Below are 23369 nucleotides of genomic sequence, written 5' to 3'. Positions count from 1 at the left end.
ACTCTTGGCTATTGTAAATTGTGCTGCTATGAACATTGTGGTGCATAGGTTCTTTGAAATTGATGTTTTCGGATTCTTGGGGTATAATCCTAGCAGTGGAATTGCTGGGTCAAAAGGCAGGTCAATTTTTATTTTTCTGAGAAAATTCCATACTGTTTTCCATAATGGTTGTACCAGTCTGCAATCCCACCAACAGTGAACTAAGGTCCCCTTTTCCCCACACCCTCTCCAACATTTGTTGTTTGTTGCTTTGTTTATGATAGCCATCCTGACTGGCGTAAAGTGGTATCTCATTGTAGTTTTAATTTGCATCTCTCTGATAGCTAACGATATTGAGCATCTCTTCATGTGTCTCTGGATATTCTGTATGTCCTCTTTAGAGAAGTGTCTGTTCAAGTCCTTTTCCCATTTTTTAATTGGGTTAGATGTATTCTTAGAGTAGAGTCTTGTAAATTCTTTGTATATTTTGGAGATTAAAACTTTGTCTGAGGTATCATTGGCAAATATGTTTTTCCATACAGTTGGTTGTCTTTTTAATTTAGTACTGTTTTCTTTAGCCATGCAGAAGCTTTTTATTTTGATGAGATCCCAATTTGTTTATTCTTTCCTTTATATTCCTTGCTCTAGGGGACATATCGGTAAAAATGTTGCTGCGTGGAATATCTGAGATTTTCTTGCCAATGTTCTCCTCTAGGACTTTAATGGTGTCACGGCTTATATTTAAGTCTTTTATCCACCTTGAATTTATTTTGGTGTATGGTGTAAGTTTGTGCTCAAGTTTCATTTTTTTGCACGTAGCTGTTCAGTTCTCTCAACACCATTTGTTGAAGAGGCTATCTTTACTCCATTTTATGTTACTGCCCTCTTTGTTGAATATTAATTGACTGTAGAGAGTTGGATTGATTTCTGGACTGTGTTCTGTTCCATTGGTCTACGTGCCTGTTTTTTATGCCAGTACCAGGTTGTTTTGATTACAGTGGCTTTGTAATACAGTTTGATATCAGGTATTTTGGTCCCTTCTACTTTGTTCTTTCTCAAAAGTGCAGCTGCTATTCTGGAACGTTTAAGGTTCCATATAAATTTTTGAAGTGTTTGTTCTATGTCTGTGAAATACGCCATTGGTACTTTAATAGGTATTGCATTGAATCTGTATATTGCTTTGGGTAGTATGGACATTTTGATGATGTTAATTCTTCCAATCCATGAACAAGGTATATGTTTCCATTTGTTTGTGTCTTCCTTGATTTCTTTCTTCAGTGCTGTGTAGTTTTCTGCATACAGGTCTTTTACCTCTTTGGTTAGGATTATTCCCAGATATTTTATTTTTCTTTTTGCTATATCGAATGGGATTTTTTCCTTGATTTCTGCTTCTGCTGATTCATTGTTTGTATACAAAAATGCCTTTGATTTCTGGATATTGACTTTGTATCCTGCTGTTTTGCCAAATTCATTAATTAGTTTGAGCAGTTTTGGGGTAGAGTCTATAGGATTTTCCATGTACACTATCATGTCATCTGCAAACAGTGACAGTTTTGTTTCCTCCTCCTTTCCTATTTGGATGCCTTTTATTTCCTTTTCCTGCCTGACCGCTGTGGCCAAAACTTCTAATACTATATTGAATAGAAGTGGTGAAAGTGGACATCCTTGTCTTGTTCCTGATCTTAGTAGAAAAGCTTTTAGTTTTTGCCCATTGAGTATGATATTAGCTGTAGGTCTCTCATATATGGCCTTTATTATATTGAGGAATGCTCCCTCTATTCCCACTTTGCTGAGTGTCTATCATAAATGGGTGCTGTACCTTATCAAAAGCTTTTTCCATGTCTATTGATATGATCATGTGGTTTTTGTCTTTGCTTTTGTTTATGTGATGAATTACATTTACTGATTTGCAAATGTTGAACCATCCTTGCATCCCTGGGATGAATCCCACTTAGTCATGGTGTATGATCTTTTGGATATATTGTTGGATGCATTTTGCCAATATTTTGTTGAGGATTTTAGTGTCTATGTTCATCAGCGATATTGGTCTGAAGTTTTCTTTCTTTGTTGTATCTCTGTGTGGTTTTGGAGTTAGGATGATGCTGGCTTCACAAAAGGAGTTTGGGAGTTTTCCATCCTTTTGGATTTTTTGGAATAGTCTGTGAAGAATAGGGGTTAGCTCTTCCTTAAATGCTTTGTAGAATTCTCCTGTGAACCCATCTGGTCCAGGGTTTTTGTGTGATGGGAGTATTTTGATTACTGCTTTAATTTCTTTTGCTGTTATTGGTCTATTCAGGTTTTCTACTTCTTTTTCATTGAGTTTTGGGAGATTATATTTTTCTAGAAATGTGTCCATTTCCCCTAGGTTCTCAAATTTCTTGGCATACAGTTCTTCATAGTAATTTCTTACAATCCTTTCTATTTCTGGGTTATCAGTTGTAATCTCTCCTCTTTCATTTCTGATTATGTTTATTTGTGTCCATTCCCTTCTTTTCTTGATGAGCCTACTTAAAGGCTTGTCTATTTTGTTTATCTTCTCAAAGAACCAACTCCTGGATTCATTGATCCTTAGAATTGTACTTTTAGTCTCTATGTCATTTAGTTCTGCTCTGATCTTGCTTATTTCCTTCCTTCTACTTGCTTTGGGCTATTTTTGTTGTTTTTCCTTGAGTTCTTGCAGGTGTGGAGTAAGGTTGTTTGTTTGAAATGTTTCTGTTTTCTTTAGGTAGGCCTGTATTGCTATAAACTTCCCTCTCAAAACTGCCTTGGCTGTGTCCCATAAGTTTTGGGTTGTTGTGAGATCATTTTCATTTGTTTCCAGAAACTTTTTGATTTCTTCCCTAATTTCATTCTTGACCCATTTGTTGTTTAATAGCATGCCATTCAGTCTCCATGATTTTGGGTGTTTTTTGGATTTTTTCCTTTGGGGTTGGTTTCCAGTTTCAGTCCCTTGTGGTCAGAGAAAATGCTGGGTATGATTTCAGTATTCTTGAATTTGTTGAGGCTTGTTTTGTGTCCTATCATGTGGTCTATCTTTGAGAATGTTCCATGTGCATTTGAAAAGAATGTGTATTTAGCTTCTTTGGGGTGAAGACCTCTGTATATATCAGTTAGGTCCATTTCATCAAGGGTGTTGTTTAATGCCGCAATGTCTTTGTTGATATTTTGTTTGGAAGATCTGTCCATTTTTGATAGTGGGGTGTAAAAATCACCTACTATAATTGTGTTGCTGTCTATATCTTTCTTGAATTCCTCTAAGATTTTCTTTATATATTTTGGTGCTCCTATGTTGGGTGCATATATATTTATGATGTTAATGTCTTCTTGGTGGATTCTTCCCTTGAGTATTATGAAGTGACCTTCTGGGTCTCTCTTTATGGCTCTTTTTTTGAAGTCTATTTTGTCTGATATGAGAATTGCTACCCCAGCTTTTTTTTCTTGTCCATTTACTTGGAAAATTTGTTTCCAGCCTTTCACTTTTAGTCTGTGATGGTCTTTTGTCCTGAGGTGGGTCTCCTGTAGGCAGCATATGTGTGGGTCATGCTTTCTTATCCATTCAGCTATTCTGTGTCTTTTGACTGGAGCATAAAATCAAACTCTTGCATACTTCCTGATTGAAGTTCAGTGATGAAAAGAGAGTTGGAAGATGTAGTGAAAACTATTGCTTCCTGAAAAAGAAAGATGAGTAGGAGGCAGCTGGTAAAGGGGTGGGAGAGGGAAGATATAAGGCATGAGGTTTGGATGCGTCCAAGTACAAGGCTATGTCCAGTACATGGAACCAGTGGCCAGTTTTCTCCTGTCAGCTCTTTTGACTCTGGGAAAAATTTCTACAGACTATCAACTGATGTCACAGAGAGTAGCAACAGGAGATTTAAAACTCAAATTCCACATCTGTTTTCCATTCATTTGGTTTGTGCCAATATAATTGGGGATAGTGTGAGAATATGTGATACTCATATTCATGTCATGATCACTTACACTTGCCCAATTATTTTCATGTGCATGATCTACATTTTTTAAAGATTTACATCCAGTATTTATGCTTTCTCCTCTTCCAATTCACAGTCATAATTAAGTTGAACAAATTTCTTTCTGTAATTCCTCATGATTTGCATATGAACTATTCTCAAATATTTTCACTGTCCACAGCAGGAAATCTGACCTTTTTACAGGATCTGAGATATGTGCTGGTCTATATCTATTCATAAGAATTTTGGAACTTTAGCAGAAAAGTATAAACAATGCCATTTTTTAAATATTTTACCATTAAGGCAGGAGATGTGTTATTGCACAGTTGACCAATTTGAGTATCTTCTTGCTCTCAGGACCATTTATTTAATCCTTCATTAGAGTAAAGACATCTGCATCAGTACCCTACCTCAGATACTACATCACTCACCTTATGTAATAACCCTTCAAGGTTGCCAGTACCCTTCTGTAATAATAGTTTTGAAAGACATAAAGATCACTTATACATTATCTCACAATCAATAGTCCTGGAATAATGTCCCCAAGCAGCACATGCCCAGGAGATATCAAAAGAGCTATGTTTGCCAAATGTTCCCTTTTCATGAATTCTTGGAACTTTGATGAAATGCGACAGAAGGCTTTCTACCTGAACTTTGACTATCTTCTCATCATTCAGTCGTTACACCTTGAACTTACTGGGGTATTGATGCTGCGACCATGCCCTTCTTAGGCTTCTCCCAGGCAGTGACCAAGCTCAGTGGTGGTGATAATTTCAGGTTACAACACAACACACTTTGCCATGGGCAGTGGGAACTCAGGAGCTCCTCACTGGCCTGGTAGAGACTTTCTCAAAGCGGTGTCACATCAGAGGCCATGCTACCTAATCTTCCTCCTTCTGCCCTCCTTCCCAAGGGGTAGACCTGCTTCACAGTCTGAAGGTTCTCCCTGCCTACTCCTGGTCCCCTTTTAAGCCTTCATAGAAGTTCTTGTATGTATTTCTCAGAGGACCTGATTCAACCTACCACCTAACAAAAAACAAACTACAAAATTCCATTAGATCCCTGGGTTTTTCATAGCAATATCTCCATAGAAGTTTTGGTTGACATTGTTTTAAATTTTCTAACAAAAACCAGGGTGTAGTGGGTTGAATAGTACCCATCCCTGCTCATATGACTGAGTCCTAACCCCTGAAACCTCTGAAGGTGACCTTACTTGGGAAAAGGGTCTTTGCAAATATAATTCAGGATCCCAAGAAGAACTCATAATGGATTTAGAGTGGGCTCTCCGTGCAATGGTCTTAGAAAAGACAAGGAAAAACAGAGAGAAACAGGAGAGGGCACCATGTGACAACAGAATCAGAGATTAATGCGGTTGGTGGACAAGATAAGCTTGTCAAAGTCTTCTAACAGCCATAGGAAAGTAAGGGAGATGCATGAAATGGATTCTTCCTCAGAGCCCCCAGAGGAACTACCCTTAAGAAAACTTTAATTTTTGGCTTCTATCCTCTAGATTTACACAGGTGGCAAACACATGGTCCAAGGGCCAAATCCAACCCTCACCTTGTTTTATCCAGCTGTCACCTTGTTTCTAACAGGTGGCAAGCACCGAGCTCTCGCTTAACTGTTAAGGAGTAAGTTACATTTATCCAGTCCTAAAGTTGCATTCGGCCCTTTGAAGGCAACTGCAAGGCTGATGTGGCCCCTGGTGACAATGAGTTTGACACCTCTGCTAGAACTACAAGAAAATAAATGTCGGCTGTGTTTAGCCACCAAGGGTGGTCATTTTTACAACAGTTTTAAGAAACAAATAGTGCTATTTATCTTTGGGAGCATTTCTTTTCCTGGCTATTTTTCCCCCTCAAACATGACTAAGAGTTTTCTCTGTAGTGGAAGCACTTTGATTAGTGGGTCCTGCAGTTCATTGGAGAGGCTGGTGCAGCCTCGCTCATGGAAACCTTCTCACTCTCGATTTTTAAGTTCTGCAGTGTGCACAGTCCTCACATTTCTGAAAGCCATCTCAGGCTTCATTTGTAACTAAATGTTTTATTTGTTTCTTTTCTTCACACTCTTTTTTTTTAAACACAAAGTCATCAACTTTAGTCATTCACTTCTTTTTCAGACCTTAAAAATATTTAAAGAATGGATAATTGCCTTTATCTTATTAGATGAATGGCTGAAATTCAGCTAAGGGGTGAGAAATCCTCTCATTCAGAATGGCCAATATATTTATTTAGCATTTTAGTGATTTTTAAAAAAATTGACAGCCAATTATGGCAGTTTTTTGGAGGTTTTTATAGTAATTATACCAATGTGATAATGTAGATTCTGAGAGAGAAAATTTCATAATTCTTAATTCAGAGTTTTTATAACTCTGCCCAGGCTGATGTGGCTCAGTAGATTAAACACGGGCCTGAGAACCAAAGGGTCGCTGTTTTGACTCCTAGTCATGGCACAAGCCTGGGTTGGGGGCCAGGACCCCAGCAGAGGGTGAGTGAGAGGCAACCACAAATTGGTATTTCTTTTTCTTTCTTTCTCCCTCCCTTCACCTCTTAATAAAAATAAATAAATAAAATCTTTAAAAAATAAATGAAATGCATGAAGCAGGGGGGTCAAAGCAAGATTTAAATGACAACAACAAGAAACCTCCATAGATTCCCTCTGAGCACTTGCGGGACAATGATACTCAGAGGAACTAAGCCACAATATCCATACACACAGTGTCATTGTCACCTTGTAGGTAAAGTTCTCAGTTTAAAACGACCAATTTTAGCTTAAAGGGAACTTGATCAAAGCTGATTGCTTATCACAATTAGTATAATTTTAAACATATTTCTCATAAAATACTGGTATTACTAAAGTTTCTAATATGGGGAATTTGACCTGTCAGAACACATTATTTTATTGTTTTTAGCAATGTCCTCATCTGAAGACATGTTATCATTGCTTTTAGAGAGTGAAGAAGAGAGAGAGGAGGAGACACTGATTTGAGAGGAAAGCATTGATTGGTTGCCTCATGTACACACCCAGCCTTGGGATCTTTGTGTCTGGACCAGAGACTCATCCTGCAATCCAGGCATGTGCTCTGACCGGGAGTCAAATGAACAGCCTTTTATAGGACAACATTCCAACCAACCGAGCCACACCAGCCAGGGCAGAAAAACATATTTTCCATGCACTGACATCTTTGCTTTTCTCTCTCTTTTCAGCTTATTTGGTAGTAGGATTACAAATTTCCAAGTTCCTCAAACTGAACTTTCTGTTCAAAAGTCAGATAAGAATTCAGGGAAGTGACAATTAGAGATGAGACTATTAGGAGGGGAATTTTTAGGTGGTGTGGGAATAAGTATCTCCTAGGGTATCTTTAGCACCGAATTATAGAACCATGTGGCGGGAAGAGTCCTTAAGTATTGTTTCTTTTAATTTCCCTGGTATTAGAGGAGGAAAATGGAGGTCCCTCTGACACTAGAGAGGGACTTTCTATAATATTTGCAGTATTTATAGTACTTCCAATAGTACAAGAGGATCATACAGATCATCTAAGACCCAAGGTCTGGAAGCAAATCTCACAACTACTTGTAATTCCATGTATAATTTTAACCCTCCTTTTCACATTGAAGCTTTTACGGTCTCCAGGGCGTGGTAAAGATAAGTAGATACATAAAACCACAAAATAAATGCAGTACATTTCCCTGAGTTTGGCTTTGAATTTAAAACTTGGGAGACAAATTCTGGGGTTTATGTTCTCTAAAACTTTAGGTGAGCAAGTTACATTTTTGAAATATAGATACAAAAAAAATAGATTTTAATTTTTCCAGATATCCAAATATTGTGTTAGTTGTTAAATGTACAGAGCTGAAAATTTTATGGTCAATAACTGATTGGGAACTTTGGTTAGTTTGTATTGTCTTAAAACAGGATGTTCTTAGCATTGTGACTAGAGACTACTCTATTGTTGCCAGGATGGCAGGTTTCTCTGTGCTTTTTAACCCACATAAGAACTTTAAAAATAAATAACATGAAGCTTTCATCTTCTGAGCTAGTGTGGGCTTAAAATTTTTTAATAAGGTACAGATTCAAAATTGTAACTCATAGTTGCATTTCATTAAATATGTTTATTGAAAGGCACATTATGACTGTTCTTAATTCTGTTACCTATGAAAGTACATTTCCTGTAACAAAAAATTAAAATTGATCATTTAAATATAACTTTAATTTAAAACAGTTTATCCTACATCCTGGTTGTTGGAAGTAGGAAGTTTGAAGCACCTAAGTAAAAATGCAAAAGAAATGAAGAAATTTGAGAATAACCTGAAGTCATGGTTATGAAAACAATAAACCTAGACCTCCGCGTAAATTTGACAATGCAGATGATGGTAAGGGCTGAGTTAATGAATATTAATTGTGTCAGGCACTCATCCCAGCAGTGGCACAATAAGATGTTTTTTATCCCCATTTACAAAGAGCAATCATGTCACCACAAATAGTGGATGGTAGTTAAGCAGCACTCATCAATGTAAAAATCTAAATATCAAGCTGAAAATTGGGTTCATTACTTTGGAGATTTCACATGGTATTTGTGAAGAAAGTATTTCAACAATACTGCATGAAATGATGATTTCTTGCACTTATATCTATTTTGAAGTGTAGCCTGTCTTTCTGGGGGAAAAATAGAATGAATGTAATTTGTAAAAAATGACCTAAAATTACTCTAAAAATGATAGAAAAAATAGAGGATAAATGAGCATACTTTAAGCAAAGAAGTAGGGGGAAGAAACCATCTAACTTCAACCTTACAAGTTGGAAAGTGTCATCAAGGGGCAGAAAGTCTCCAGAATTATCTTACTGTTATTATTCAAGCTGTTCCAAATGAATTAGGCAAGTGCATGCTGGGAAGGTTACAGCATCATCAGACGGGAAGGGAGGAGCCCAGGCAGTGAAGTGGGGACATGAGACTTTCAATGTCTCTCTAGAGAATTATGCTTTTGTTCACCACTAATAATGATGGTTCCTCTTAGAGCTGAACTGCTTGGGCTCCTTATTTAATCAGCTTCTGGTCAAGATGAAGGCTGAGAAGACAGTTATTAGACAGAATTTAATACATCTAAGCATAAGTAGCTACTTAATAGAATAGAAAAAGGAAGAAAAAGGAAAAATAAAGGAAAAAATTCTTAGAGGTATTGTAAACTCTTGGGAAACACTCATAGAAAATGACCTGAATTAAAATCTCTCTTTTCCACATTCCATTATGGCTGGTACAGAGAAGGGTTAGGGGTTGGCCTTTGAGTCGAGGGTGTGAAGCTCTAAAAAACATAGTGATGCCAGAAACTGTCCTGTCTCAACCTGAAGAGGGCGACCAGCAAGGCACACGGTGGCCTCTTCCTGAACTGAAGCAATAATGGAAAATTCAAATGCAGTCCCTCATGAGAAGTCATTAAAATCATCTCCTCGCTTCCTTCCTTAACTTCCTTGCCCTTCCACTCCACTCCACTGCCCTCAGATGGATAAACCATAAACCTAGTTAATATTAACTTTCCACCTGATTTATAGCTGAGTGGCCTTCCGCGTGGCCTGGTTCGCATACCACATTTCCCTTGTCCATTCACTTTTGCTATGTCCTGGATGATTTTCATCAAGGCTTCTCAGTACTTTGCTCAAGTTTCCTCAAACCACGCCCTCTCCTCTTCTCAGTTGATGGTCTTTATTTCTCTTTCATCTACTAACATAAAGTAGTCACAGTAGAACTTTACATACAACACCTGGACATCTACTTCCTCCCAGCTCCCTCCCATGTGCTCTGCCTTCTCCTTTAGGTGAACTGCACATGCATCCCTCCAAAGCCAGACCACCTGCTGTGAAGGAGACTGCATTTTTTTCTTACTCACTTAGTTATCATTCAATGCTATGGTGTTTCCCTTCTTTTTCCTCATGTTCAATTTCGATCATTTTTATCAGCATGCTGTTTTCTTTTTCCCCCTCTTTAAAAAGGTATCTTAAATCCAGTTCCTGTGGTTCAGCTACTGCTCAAATCTTTGCTTCTGTTGGAGCCAGTCTATTTAAATGAGTTGCCTATATTTGCTGCATTCCATTCCTCCCATTTTATTTTTTCTTAATGCAAACTGCTTGGGCTTTTGTCCTAATTACTAAATTGAAATGGTGTGAAATAGGGACACAGATGACTTTCTTCTTGCTAAATCCAATGATCAGGTTCTGCCTTTCGTCTTACTTGATATTATGTGACACTTTGCTTTCATAACACATTGCTTCTCCTGCTTTTCTTGCTAGTTTACTAGATACTTACTTATTCTTAGTCTCCTTGCAGATTCCTCCTCTTTTCCTGACATTTGAAACTCTGAGTGCTCTAGGTCTCAGTCCTTGGTATCTTTTCTAAAGTCCCTTTCCAGGTGATATCATACAGTTCTATGATATTACACGGAATGTGAACTTGGAGAGTGAACTTACAAATAATGCTTAAAGTTAGTTCTTTAGCCCAGATCCTCTCCTGAATTTCACATTTATGTGTGATTGCTTTCTCAGTGTCTAAATTTGGACGTCTAATAGATTTCTCAGATATCAAATGCCTAAAATGGACAGTGAAACTCTCCATCCCAAACTCTCTCCTTCTACACTGTTCCCTGCTCCTGTCTGTGGCACCTTCATCCCTATAATTGCTCAAGCATAAAATTCTGGGGATCATTCTTAGCACTTCACTTTCACAAACCACATTCAATTATTGGGAAAGCCTTTGGCTACACTTTCATTATAGTCCATCTTTCCTTACTACCACTGATATCTTTATGCAAAGTAATCTGATCTCTAGACTAAATTAATGTAATGATTCCATAATTATTTCCCTGCTTTTACTCTTGTACAAGTCTATATTAAATATCATATTTGGAGTGCTCCTTATTAAAAATAATTTAAAATAATGATAGATTTACAGAGAATTATTATTTAAAAATTCTATCAAGGAGACTCTATGTATTAGTTACAGTTGTTTACATCTTATATAACTATAGTTTATAAAATACTGTTGAAACTAGAACATGGACATTAGTATAATCCACAGAGCTTTCAGATTTTCATTTGTTTTACATGAACATAGTGCTTCTTTTAAAACATAGATGAAAAGTTTTGCCCAAATGTCACCTTTTTACAGAAGTATACTCTAAACTTGCTATTTAAAATCGCAAACTGTTCTGCAAGCTTATAATCCCCTTTACCTTGTACTGTTTTTTCATAGCAGTTGGAATCTTCTAATATACTACATTTATTTATTATGTTTATTTTCTGTTTTCCGTAACTAGACTACAAAATGTATGAGGAAGAATTTTTTGTGTGCAATAATATATTCCAAGTACTTGGAACAGTACTTGTTCTAAACTCAACACATACCACTCAAATATTTGACATTTTGCTTTTTTTCTCTATTTGTTTTGAAAGACCTGTTTATTCTTCTTAAAGTACACACAATTACACATTGATTGATGCAAAAATTAGTGCTCATGTGGTAGCATCTCTTCCCAGCTCCGTGTTCATGATGCTGTATTGGAACCTCCAAATGGCCATGGTGGGAAAATTTACAGCAGGCCAGTTAACAAACTCTGCAGGTGAGTCCTTAGCACCTTCAACAGTTAAACCTTTACCAGCACACCACTGAATCACACCAGTCGGTTTAATCACCAGTTATAACTCTTCATTAAAATTATGTTTTCAGTATCAATTTTTGGTTATTGTGTAGATGAGTGGCTCAACTACATGCCTATTTTCTTAATATAATTTTCTACATAGTAAAATCTGATGTAAGTATCTGATGGGCTTCTAGCAGTGTCCAGCTGGCCTAGGTCTGTTAACAAAGTTATCCAATATTTTGTCTCCTCAAAGAACCACTCTTACAAATAGGTTGCCCAAGATATTGGACTAGATGCTTCATCTAAAAGTTAAATATAGGTAGATGAAGGGTAAAATAATAATACCAAATGCAGGAAAGAACTTTAAGGGATGCTTGTTTAAGAGGATTATTAGCAAATAATGAATATCAACAGGGAAAGGGAGATTTTATTCATAGTCTCAAATCAATGGTTATTCTAGAATTAAAGAGTTGTCATTCCAGATAAATAGAAACAGTCACTGCAGTGTGGATTGCTCTGTGCATTTCTCTAAGATGTCGTGCCCACCATTGTTTCAAGTAACACTGATCTCAAGAGTTTAGCAGGAACATGTACAGAGGAGACTTGGACTCAGAACAGCTTCAGAGCTTGTTGTTTCATAGCTCTTCCAAGTCTAGCTGTGCCATTAGAATATTCTCTTTAGGGTATTTAAAAGTCCGGGTTTATAGATTTCATTTAGCACATAAACTGCTACAACAGGACTCATGATTTTTTACAATAGTTCTGTAGTTCTTATTCAATCTCTCTGTACTTTTATTGCAGCTCTCATACAAGTAGATATGAACTTCTGACTCTTGGTGGCTAGTTCTCCAAATACCTTATTCAATGGTGCTGTGGGTGTTTCTTTTCAGCTGCTGACTACAATTTAAGGAGAACATCTTTTCTATCACTGGGGAAAATGCATTAATAACAATATCAATTTCTGGGTCTTCTGGATTTCCAAAATAATGTATTTTTGCACTTGTGACATGAGGTCAAGATGAATTTTTGAATAAAATATTCTAATAAGTTATGTTTTTGCATAAAGTCTCCTGAACAACAACCAGGAAAAACATATATGTATATATACATACATACATGCACATATATAGGAATATATAGCAGGAAAAATTGCTTATTTACTCTTGATTTCTTTGTGAATCTTTTAAAGGATCAGAGCAGTGCTAAATTCAACCCCTGCTGCATGTAAGATCCTGTGAAAAACTTTTTAAAAATCCACGTCTGGATCTACTATAGTCTAATGCCATTTTCATCATTGTGTTTTTGGGCCCAGACATTTACATATCTTATTTCTTGATTTAATATTTATTGTATTCTTTTCTGTTACCATTTAGTTCTTTTATAACCCCTCCCCTCAGCAATCATCACACCGTTGTATATTTCCATGAGTCCTTTTTCCTTCTTGCTCAGTCCTTCCATCATCTAACCCCCACCCCATTCCCCCACCCACTAGCTGTCTGAACTAACAAAGCAAATGAAGACAGACTCATAGATGGAGAGCAGGATGTCATCTGGTGATGATATTTGTATATTTTAAAAGCCAGCTCTATGATCCTAAGATGGATCCAGGTTTTAGGACCACTGGGCTAGGCGTAAAACAGTTTGAATTGGACGATAAAGCTCTTTTGCTGTTTTAAATACTGTATTGCTAAGGGAACCTTGAATTATCAAATTTAACTTTGTTCTCAATACTAATATGTTACATGCACATTCATGCTACCTCAGTATTTAAAGTAGAAAAGACTTCTCCTAAACAGGGAAAGCTACACAAACCTATTTACTACAGGGTTAAAAAAAGCTACTGCAGAGGTGCTTTTGGCTGCAATAGGAAAACATTATGAGGCCACACATATCCTTTGGGATAGGGGCAGAAACTGTAGGGAAGCCTAGAGTGTGAGGAGACTTTTGAAAGCACTGGGTTGAAAGAACCAAAAGACGACTTTTCCATAGTCCTGTGGAAGTGCGAGGCTGAAGGTGCTGGCAGGCACTCTCCCACAGTCAGAGCCTTCGCTTTTCCCTGGAAGCCCATATGTCCTCATCGAAACAGGGCATTGTCAACTTTGGCAGATAAAAGATGACATTAATAACCTACAACCAGTTCTTTAAAAACTTATTATTTATACAAATGACAGAAGCATTGTATAAGTTGGATCATCTTGGTGTTAGCAGTGAAATGTAATCATCTTTTCACAGCAGCTGTGACTATTATTTGGACGGTAAAACTATTGGCTTTGACACTGAAGTATATTTACTTTGGAACAACTAAAAAAATAAAAAGGTTTTGTCATGAGGCATAATGAGAATGTGCTATTTGCAGAATATTTTTTGACTTCTGTTCAATAGTCCTGTCTTTTCTATATACTTCCCCCTTATAATGCAACATAAATAATTTTAATGATTATTGAAGATGCTTTCTTATAACTACATGAAATAGGCAAAATCTACATATATGTTAAAGTTTTTCAAAAGAACAACACACATATATTCTAATTTTTATAAGAATAAATGTAATCCTGAATAAAAGTAAAGCGCATCAAAAAACTTTAATTTAAAAAATGTCCATGTGATTTTAGTTACATTTCTTGTATATATAGAAGATTTATTCTTCATCTGTTACATTCATAAAAAGAAATAGAATGTTTCTGTGTATTAGAAAAATAGGTAATAAAGTTCCTGAACTAAATTGGCAAAAAGTCATGGAATGCAAAGTAGATGCCTTCACTATAATGGAAACTGCTATTGTTTTTTCCCCAAAGCAGAGAGAACAGGTTTGGGTCATATGCAAGGGTTTGGATCACTCATTCAGGCCCTTTTAGCTGTGAGATTTTTGAAGAAGTAATGATTTCTTTAACCATGATTTCTTAATGTGTTAGTTAATTGTAGATATAGTTTGATACAGTCACAGGTGAATGTGAGTTTTAAGAGAAACAATAAAACAGTTTCCAAAGTAAAGCACTACACATGTGAAGTTTAATTAGTAGTATTAATAGTATGTAATGCATGAATCAGGTGTGGATTCTAAGAAAGTTATTATGGGAAATTCTGTAGAGAGTAGGTTGCTGTCTCTTGTCCTTGAAGGAGGTCCTGAGAGAGTCTGTCTACAAGGTAGCAGGTGAACAATGGCACACATCATGCTTGAACTTCATTTGACATTGAAGGGAATCTTGGGTGAAAAGAACACCGTGAGGCAAGAAAGAACCCTAAAATCATGGGATACCTTGCTAATTGGATGACTGGATATTAAATTATAAATAAGGAAAGCATATAAAATAATTATTGGTAGGTAGTTTGGGGTCATATCCTGACACACTTATGATGCCAAGAACAAGAGTTTGTGCTTTAATCCAAAGACAGTAGGAAACTATTGAATGATGATCATGTGTTTGAAGTCATGTTTAGGATGGAGTAAACGAGCAGGGATTTGCTGGGCACCAGACATTTTGCAAGACACAGTTGCACCGTCCATGTCATTATTCCAACTTTGAGTATTGGAAAACTGAGCCACAAAGAGGTTAAAAATATGCCCAAGAACTTTCAGCCAAAAACTCTGCAGCCAGGACTTAAATCCAAATCTATCTGGCTTTAAATCTTTCCATTACTCCACGGAGCCTTTGTGATTAATCTGACAAGTGCATGCAGAGAGGCAGTCAAACCACAAAGGAAGCTCATTCAAGATACAACAGACACCTAAAAGGATATGAGGTGAACCGAAAGTGTTTCATTTTTCATGTCGCATTTTTAGGACACATCAAACTGTTTGATTCTTCCATTTTCTAAATGTTGCCAAATGCACTTGTTGATTTTTACTTTCAAATTATGTAAAAGGAATTAAATTTTCTTTGAAAATCATGTAAAAAAATCAGCACATTTCTAATTGCACATTCCTAAAGTGTACCATGTTTAGCTCTCATGGAATTGTATATTCCCTGAGATAGCCAAACATGAGAGGATTCACAGGGGAACAAATGCAGTAGAGCAGGTGCAGTGAAGACAAGCCACAAGAAGACCTACTCTGTGAGTCCTCATACACATTTTATTGGTCACAGCATATAAAGGTGTTTGCCCAACAAAATTACTCCCACTTTTAGGCTCAGTCTTACCTTAGTTCTTAGATGATACTGATGGTGATGGAAAAGACCATCTAGAATGGCCCCATTCTCTTAGGGTAGGGGCTAGTTAGGGGAGAGAGGGAGCAAAAAGGAAAAAAGGACTCATGGACAATGGGTGGTGATTGCTGGGGGTGGAGGAAGAAGAAGAAATGGTAATGGCAAAAATACAATAAAATACAAATTTAAATAAAGAGGTAAATAAGACTGTGGAAAAATCTGTCTATTGTGGTTGTTATTATTAACTACTTCCTGGTAAGACCAATATACTAGTCAAAAAGCAACAGCTGCATCCTGTGCTCTTCTCCAAGGGCTCTGTCCTGTTAGCCAAGCCAAACATCAGTGCCTCTGGAATTAGCCCTGGTTTTCAGAATTGCCTCAAATCATGACCTTCCTTTGATTTCTAGAAGATCCAGTATTTTGTGCTGAGCATCAGTACCGATCCCATATCCCAAGTATTAAACTAGCAGCCCAGCGCCTCAGTTGTCAGTCTTCTTGGTTGCCAAGCCTTTGTTCTGTTGCAGCTATGTATTAACTGTGAATTGATTCCCCAGCTTACAGCTGCCTGCCTGGCTGGCTGCTTGCCTGGATTCCTCAGCCTTGCTCAGCCCAGAATCTGTCACTGGGCTCTTGTACTTGGAGTTCCAATATTAGCTGAAATATGCCTGAGACTGTCTTTGACTTGCCTACTATCTATTCACCCAGGTGTCATTTCCTTACTATCTATCTTGCACCAGAGGATAGTTCAGATCTAGTTGTGTGTTCTCTCTCTTCTCCTTTGCCCCATTGTTGTCTAGAACAAGACAGAATTTAGAGTTGACACAATCAAAATAATAGGAATATTTATGGTGATAGGGAATAAGAACAAATCAAGAAAAGAACCTGAGCTATAAAATAAATAAATGTGTGTTCTCTTATGAAGGTGGGTAGAATACAGCAGATTTTCCCAATCTAATGCAACTGGGAAATCTAAGCAGGTATGTAGACAGTTTATATACCAGATTTTGTTGAGAGGTCATGGGGTCCTGGCAGGATATCTGGGACTTCCTGTTGTTTTATAGTGAAATCCCCATCTACAGAGCACTGGCCAGACAAGACAAGATCTCAGTCTTAGAGAAAATGGGCCCCAGACAGGTATTGGAACAGAATAGAAGAACAAGATAATGTTCTCAATTTCCAAACTGTATTGTGAAGGAGGGATGAGATTATGGGTAAACTTCAGATGTCAAGATATTAAAATATGATGAGGTTGGAAAAGGAGCAAGATGAGTTGATGGTGATTCATCTTAATATGAATTAGGGCTCCTTATAGTGTCTCAGACCAAGATCAGCCTTGAGGATCACTCAGTTCATAGAAATGGCAGTCACGGATTTTGGCTCTTATTTATTCATTTATTCCAGGTAGTTACCCTGCTAAGAATATTTCAATATAAATAACTAGTGAACTACTAAAAATGACATGAATAAATTTTAGGGTTGTGATCTTCTCTGGGCATGTATAAATGATTACCAATTGTGTTTTTTACTTGTATAGAAACCTGAAATAAAAAGTCCATCTTTGGGTAGTTTTGTGGAAGACCTGTGTGTAAGAAACCAAAATTTTTCTTCCCTTTTAATTCTATCATGGGGCTAAGATATACTTAAAATATGTATAGTCTAATGGGATGTGTTATCCTGGAATTTATGCATATGTGTACATATGCATAAATGTCTGCATATGTGTACATCTCTGTATAGTATGTACAGAATGGTCTACATCTCCTTCCATAAACAAGAGGAAGTAAAGGTATTCTGCTAACTTATAATAGTGCCTAATCATTCACAATTTGGGTGTAGGGTGTCAGCTTCTAGATGTACAAGCTGGTCTTTGAAGTAATGCACATTCCTAAGACATATGTTGAAGCTATTACTGTCATTTTTGTCAGGTAGCAATAGTCCTGATCCATTGGATCATAACATTTGTTGTAATTCTATTTTTTCAGCCTTGGAATAAGTTTGAGTGCTGTGCAAAAAGTTAAAATTACCTTTCCTTCCCTAGGGCAACCTATAGTCTACAGCCAGGGACATGGCATAATATATTAACTCTGATCACAGTATTGAAAGTGCTGGCAAAATATATACTGAAAAAGAAATACATAGGAACCTGTACAGGTTTCATGCATCTGGTAGCACACAAGTACACAAGTACACACACACCAGAAGATCTCAATAACACACACAAAATAAAACAAGTGAATTTAAAAAAGGTTCCAGAGACTCCAACAGATATTTCTTCAAAGAAGATACACAAATGACCATAAGCATATGAAAAGATACTGAGCATCATTTGTCATTAGCAAATGACTGATCAAATGTAAATCAAACCATTTGTAACCACTAAGATGGCTATAATAAAAAAGTACCAAATGAGTGTGCACAAAAATGTTGAAAAATTGAAATCCTCATACATTGCTAGCAGGGATGTAAACTAGTATAGTTCTATGCAAATTTGTTTGGCAGTTGCTCAAAATGTTATACACTGAGTTTCCATATGACACAGCAGTTGCCTTAGGTATATACCTAAGGGGACTGAAACATTTTTGTATGGAAATATACATACTTGAATGTTCATAGCAGTACTAGTCATAAAAGCCAAAATATGGAAACAACTCACTCATACCAATGGGTGAATAGGTAAATGAGAAGTGGTATATCCAGAAAATAAAATGTTTTTAACTATAAAAAGTGATGAAATAATAAAACATGCTACAACACACATAAACAGGAATCTCTTGCTTTCCAAAAGTTCTCTTTATGACATTTTGCTTTTACAAAAGACCTACATTAGTACCTGCTTTGTCTAACCTAAAGAACATCCAAAGAGAATTCTTGCTTTTAATAAATGGTAATTGTTTCTTCACTATTCAGCCATTTTGGTTTATAAAATGTGCCATAGCAACACTCTGCTTCATACAGTGGGGGAAAGCAGAGCCTTGGAGACATTGGACTAAGTGAAAGAAGCCATATCACAGAGACGATGTACTGTATGATATTGTTTGTGTGATGTGTCAAGAATATGGGTTTTATGGTGAGGGGATGGTTTCAAAGCCTGGTAAACATACCCAAAAAGTGTTGAATTGTACATTTTGAAATAGTTAAAGTGCAGACTTGTGCTATATGAATTTTAGTGTGATAAAAAACACAGTCACACAAATAGAAAATCCCATAGAATTTACATTATAGAAGAACAAAATTCTGCATTACAAATGAAAGTACATATCACCAAATAGAGGCAGGAGTGATGTCCTCCAAGGCATCTAAAAGTGGGTTTTCTAATATGGTGTTTTAAAAGTTCATTTGTAAATTAGTTTTTGGGGACTGGGAAATATATTATGGTGGTTCAAGTATCATGGAACTTTGGGGAAAGGCCAGAGGCTTGCATTCAAATTCTAGGAAGCAATTTCTATGCCCTATTCCCTAATGAAAAACTAAGAATCTTCTGCTTATTTTTTATATTTTAATTATGAGCTTTTTAAAAAAAATCAATGTTATTCAACTGTGATTGGGTTAGATGACTTATTTGTTAACTATTGTTTTCTTGTACCTTAAATATATTAGAATTCTGATATTGCTTGGTCAAAAAGTTATATTTTAATAATTATGTGAGACCATTGTTTTAGTAGATTAAATAAATGTATTTATAATATATTTATATATTTTAAAGTTTAATATTTATTCTTTCATGATATTATTTTCCAACAATCTTTTGTCAACATTTTAAACTCCTAAAATTTATTTTAAAATACTAGAAAACTAATTTAAAGTACTTTTGGTAACATGTCTAAATTTGTTTCTTAATTGAATTAAAATAAGCTTTAGTGTTGAGCTTTATGTATATTCAGAAAATTCTCTCCAAAACAACTAGAAAATACTAAAATCTATAGCATGCCTCTGAATGGATTTACCACTGAGGTCTAGATACACATTTTATTTTTCTCGTTTATTCAGCAGGGTTTTTATTTAGTTTATGTTGTAGTATGTGAAAACGCACAGTATAAATGATGGAAGTTTGATGAATACCTATGTTTTCTTTTTCTTTTTAAACTAAACTTATTTCAGCCCTGACTGGTGGGGTCCAGTGGGTTGGATGTCATCCCATAAACCAGAAGTTCGCCAGTTCAATTCCTGGTCAGGGCATGTCCTGGGTTATGGGCCAGGTCCCTGTTTGGGGGCCAGTAAGAGGCAACAGATTGATGTTTATCTTGCACATTGTTGTTTCTCTCCCTGTCCTTCTCCTCTCCTTCCCCTCTCTCTAAAAATATTTTTAAAGGACTAAACTTATTTCATTCATTTAGATATTATGTTATCAAAATTTTAAAAATTCTTCCTATTCATTTGTTTGCTTGTCAATTCATATAATATTGAATACACAGTCAGTGGCTCCATCTTGGCTAATACACTTGGGCAAAACATACTTTTTTCTGTTTTTCCTTTATGTGATGGCCTTTTCTAATTAAGTAGACATTCAATAATGGTTAAGAACACTTTATATATTCACTTTAAAATTAATATCTGTTGGCAATAATTAATATTTTAAGGGGTCTTTGTTTCACAACTAGGTTTCATAATCACAGCAGGCTTGTGTAACATTTGTGCATTTTCTGTTTTTTATAGATTCTACAAAGAAATTAAAGGATGTTCTTGAAGAATTCCATGGTAATGGTGTGCTTGCAAAATATAATCCAGAAGGGGTAAAACTTCTTTTTTCCTTTTTAAATTTGATATATAACTACTTGGAGGAGGGATATCTTAGTGAGTAGTTCTTAAAAATATATATGCTGTGTACCATATACCATAATGTAAACAAAACAAAATTTATAATAAAATGCTATACTGGGAGTTATATTAAATGTTGTACTTTTACTATCTTTTTAATCCAAAATTATTTTGCTAGTGGAAATAATATTTTTTTGGTCTGTGCATGAAAGAGTATAGATGATCTAAAATACAGTTTTTGGTCATTATCCTGGAATCAGAAAACAGAATTAGATAGAAGGGGACAAAAAGGGTGTCTGACTCTGACTTTATGACCTAGAAATTTAAACCTCAAATGAACATTGATGTAGGACAGGGGAGTTACTCTTTTCAGGAAATTAGTCTCTTGACTTGAGAAAGACTTTGTGATGGATATAACTGATCTATTACTTTAAAGAGCCAGATTGGACAAAAAGAGTGGAATTTTTTGCTCCTATCTTGTTTTTACCTAGTATCAGTTCCTGAAATTCTTTCCTTATTATAACTTCATGTCCTGTCTATTGCTTTTGAATGCCATGCTTGAATGGATGCCTTTCCCTTCCTAATTGTTTGTTAAATAACCTTCCATTTAATGTTAGCTGAGAGATGTTACACTTTAAATGTTTGATCATCATTTCTGAATTTTTTTGCAGCTTCACCAAGTCATAGTTGGGTTTATGGGAGTTAAACTGAGCTTTGCAAAAGGCTATTTTGCCTGGATGTATTATCTATCCATCTAGGTTTTATTTTGCTGATTAAAATATGACTAGTTATTATTGTCATTGTTATTTTGAATGTTTAGAAGAGCAGAGTTATTGGTTGTCCTTCAATTTTATACTTCTCTGGGATTTATAGAACTTATATTTTAATTAAAACCCAATCTCTAAATTCCAACCATAAAACTTTCATATTGTTTTATAATTTTATTTCATTATTTCTTTTAAAAAAACTAGCTCTTTTGCACACCATATTTTCTTCTGTCTACATTCTGATGCATTACAGTACTTTTAAAAAGTGTTTAACCTTAGGCTTCTTTTTTGAAACAGTTGATATTTAGTGCCTAAAAATTATGGGGAAGGTAGGTAATTTTAAGCCATTCACATTTTCCTATTTTGGGGAAAGAAGGAGACATCTGACATACATTCCCTTACATTGTTTCTTCTTAGATTGTCTATAGAGTAAGAGAAAAAATGTTGGCAGATAAATTTGTTGAACTGTTACCCTGGCTGGTGTAGCTCAGTGGATTGAGCGCAGGCCTGTGAACCAGAGGATCACGGTTTGATTCCCAGTCAGGCCACATGCCTGGGTTGCAGGCCAGGTCCCAGAAGGGAACGTATCAGAGGCAACCATATATTGATGTTTCTCTCCCTGTCTCCTTCCCTTCCCCTCTAAAGATAAATAAATAAAATCTTTAAAAAAAATTTTTTTAACTGAAAAATTTAAGACAAAAAAAAGGGGAGTGGGAAAGTTAAAGGTGTCAAGTTTACTGAATTAATATCAGACCGAAAAATGTCATTAATACCCAACCATATTTGAAAGCATGCATATTATCTAATCTACATGCAGAGGTAAAACTAGTTTTTTTTCTCCCTAAAGATAGCTGCTGGCTATAAATTCAGTTGAATGTGATGTTATTTGCATAGTAGCCTTTTTACTACAGTGATTTCTTATTTAAAGGACTCAGAAGACTTAGCCTTACTGATATTATATATTTAATGAGGATTATTAGTCACTGTATGCTGAATTTATTAAAGTAATTGCTAGATTAATTATTAGACACACATATGATGTCAGCCTTTTCAATAATGTAACACCTCTTAACAAATGCATGAACCTACTCTTGGAGTGCATTATTAAAGTAATTAACAGTTGAAAAATAAGAAAGTTAGATCTCATTATAATCCAAAAATATTTCTGATTTAAGAGTGAAACCACTTTCCAATGTTAACACTTGTATGTATTTTTCCCTTCAGGAGAATAATTTAAAGCTTATATGACTTTTAAAACACTAGTATGCATTTCACAAGGAAATAATTAGGAATATTCAATGTTGAAGAGGAAATCTTTAAGGCCTAAAGTTCTCTTTAGTACTTGACTCCATCTCATTTATAAAACATTACACTAATCATATGAAAGAATTCAGAAAGAATTTGTGAAGAATGCATACCGTCAATTCACATGTGAAGTTCTCTCTTTCTCTTGATGGGTCAAGTTGAGCTCAAAGTTGTTTAGCATAGACAATACTTAATGCTCAACTATATAAGAAAAATTAGAAAAGTGATTAATCTAGTTTGGTTTTAGAATAAGTAACTAGTCCTTTGTTTTCTAAAATTAACATGACTTTTATCATCTACATAAAATGTATTTATAGAGAAAGAACTGTCTAAATATTTCTAAAATAATTTTTCTTACAAAGTAAAACTGCTTATATGTTAGATTTACTATTTCTACTTTCCTTCACTTGAATTAATTACTGCATTATAAAAGAATAACATGTAAAACCTTAATCCAATGAAAATATGACCTGTTTAGAACTATTTTAATAGAGGAAATATTAAATATAATATATGAGTAATTCATCTATTTTAGTTACTATTTTTTAAAGGTTGGTAATCATTATTTGAAGTAATAAATGAAATAATAATGAAATAGAAAATGTAAACAATTTCTTTGAAGACTAGGTGAAAAAAGTATTAAAAGGTCTTGAGATTCCCAAATACAATTATAGAGTTTTTAAGAAAATCATTGTAAGAAAAGAAATGACTTTCGTATAGTTAACTAAATTTATGACAATAACCATAATTAAAACCTAATTACCTGAAATGGTCATTCAAGACTGTTGCCCTTCCCTCTTCACTTCATTGATTAACCTGTAG

The 23369-nt window shown here is 35.5% G+C and overlaps 1 protein-coding gene across 1 annotated transcript in view; it reads left to right on the top strand.

The window, feature by feature from the left end:
* DGKB (diacylglycerol kinase beta) overlaps positions 1-23369 on the top strand; it is a 566799-nt gene that overhangs the window by 50100 nt on the left and 493330 nt on the right. Inside the window, exon 2 of the mRNA XM_053655066.1 lies at positions 20374-20450. Within this exon, the coding sequence (XP_053511041.1) occupies positions 20374-20450 (77 nt within the window). The remainder of the gene's footprint in view (positions 1-20373; positions 20451-23369) is intronic.

Source organism: Artibeus jamaicensis, unplaced genomic scaffold, assembly GCF_021234435.1.
Source record: "Artibeus jamaicensis isolate MK-2021 breed Jamaican fruit bat unplaced genomic scaffold, CSHL_Jam_final contig_923, whole genome shotgun sequence".
In the NCBI taxonomy this organism is placed as follows: Eukaryota; Metazoa; Chordata; class Mammalia; order Chiroptera; family Phyllostomidae; genus Artibeus; species Artibeus jamaicensis.
Note: the sequence above shows the minus strand (reverse complement) of the source record. Positions and strands in the feature narration are given on the sequence as shown.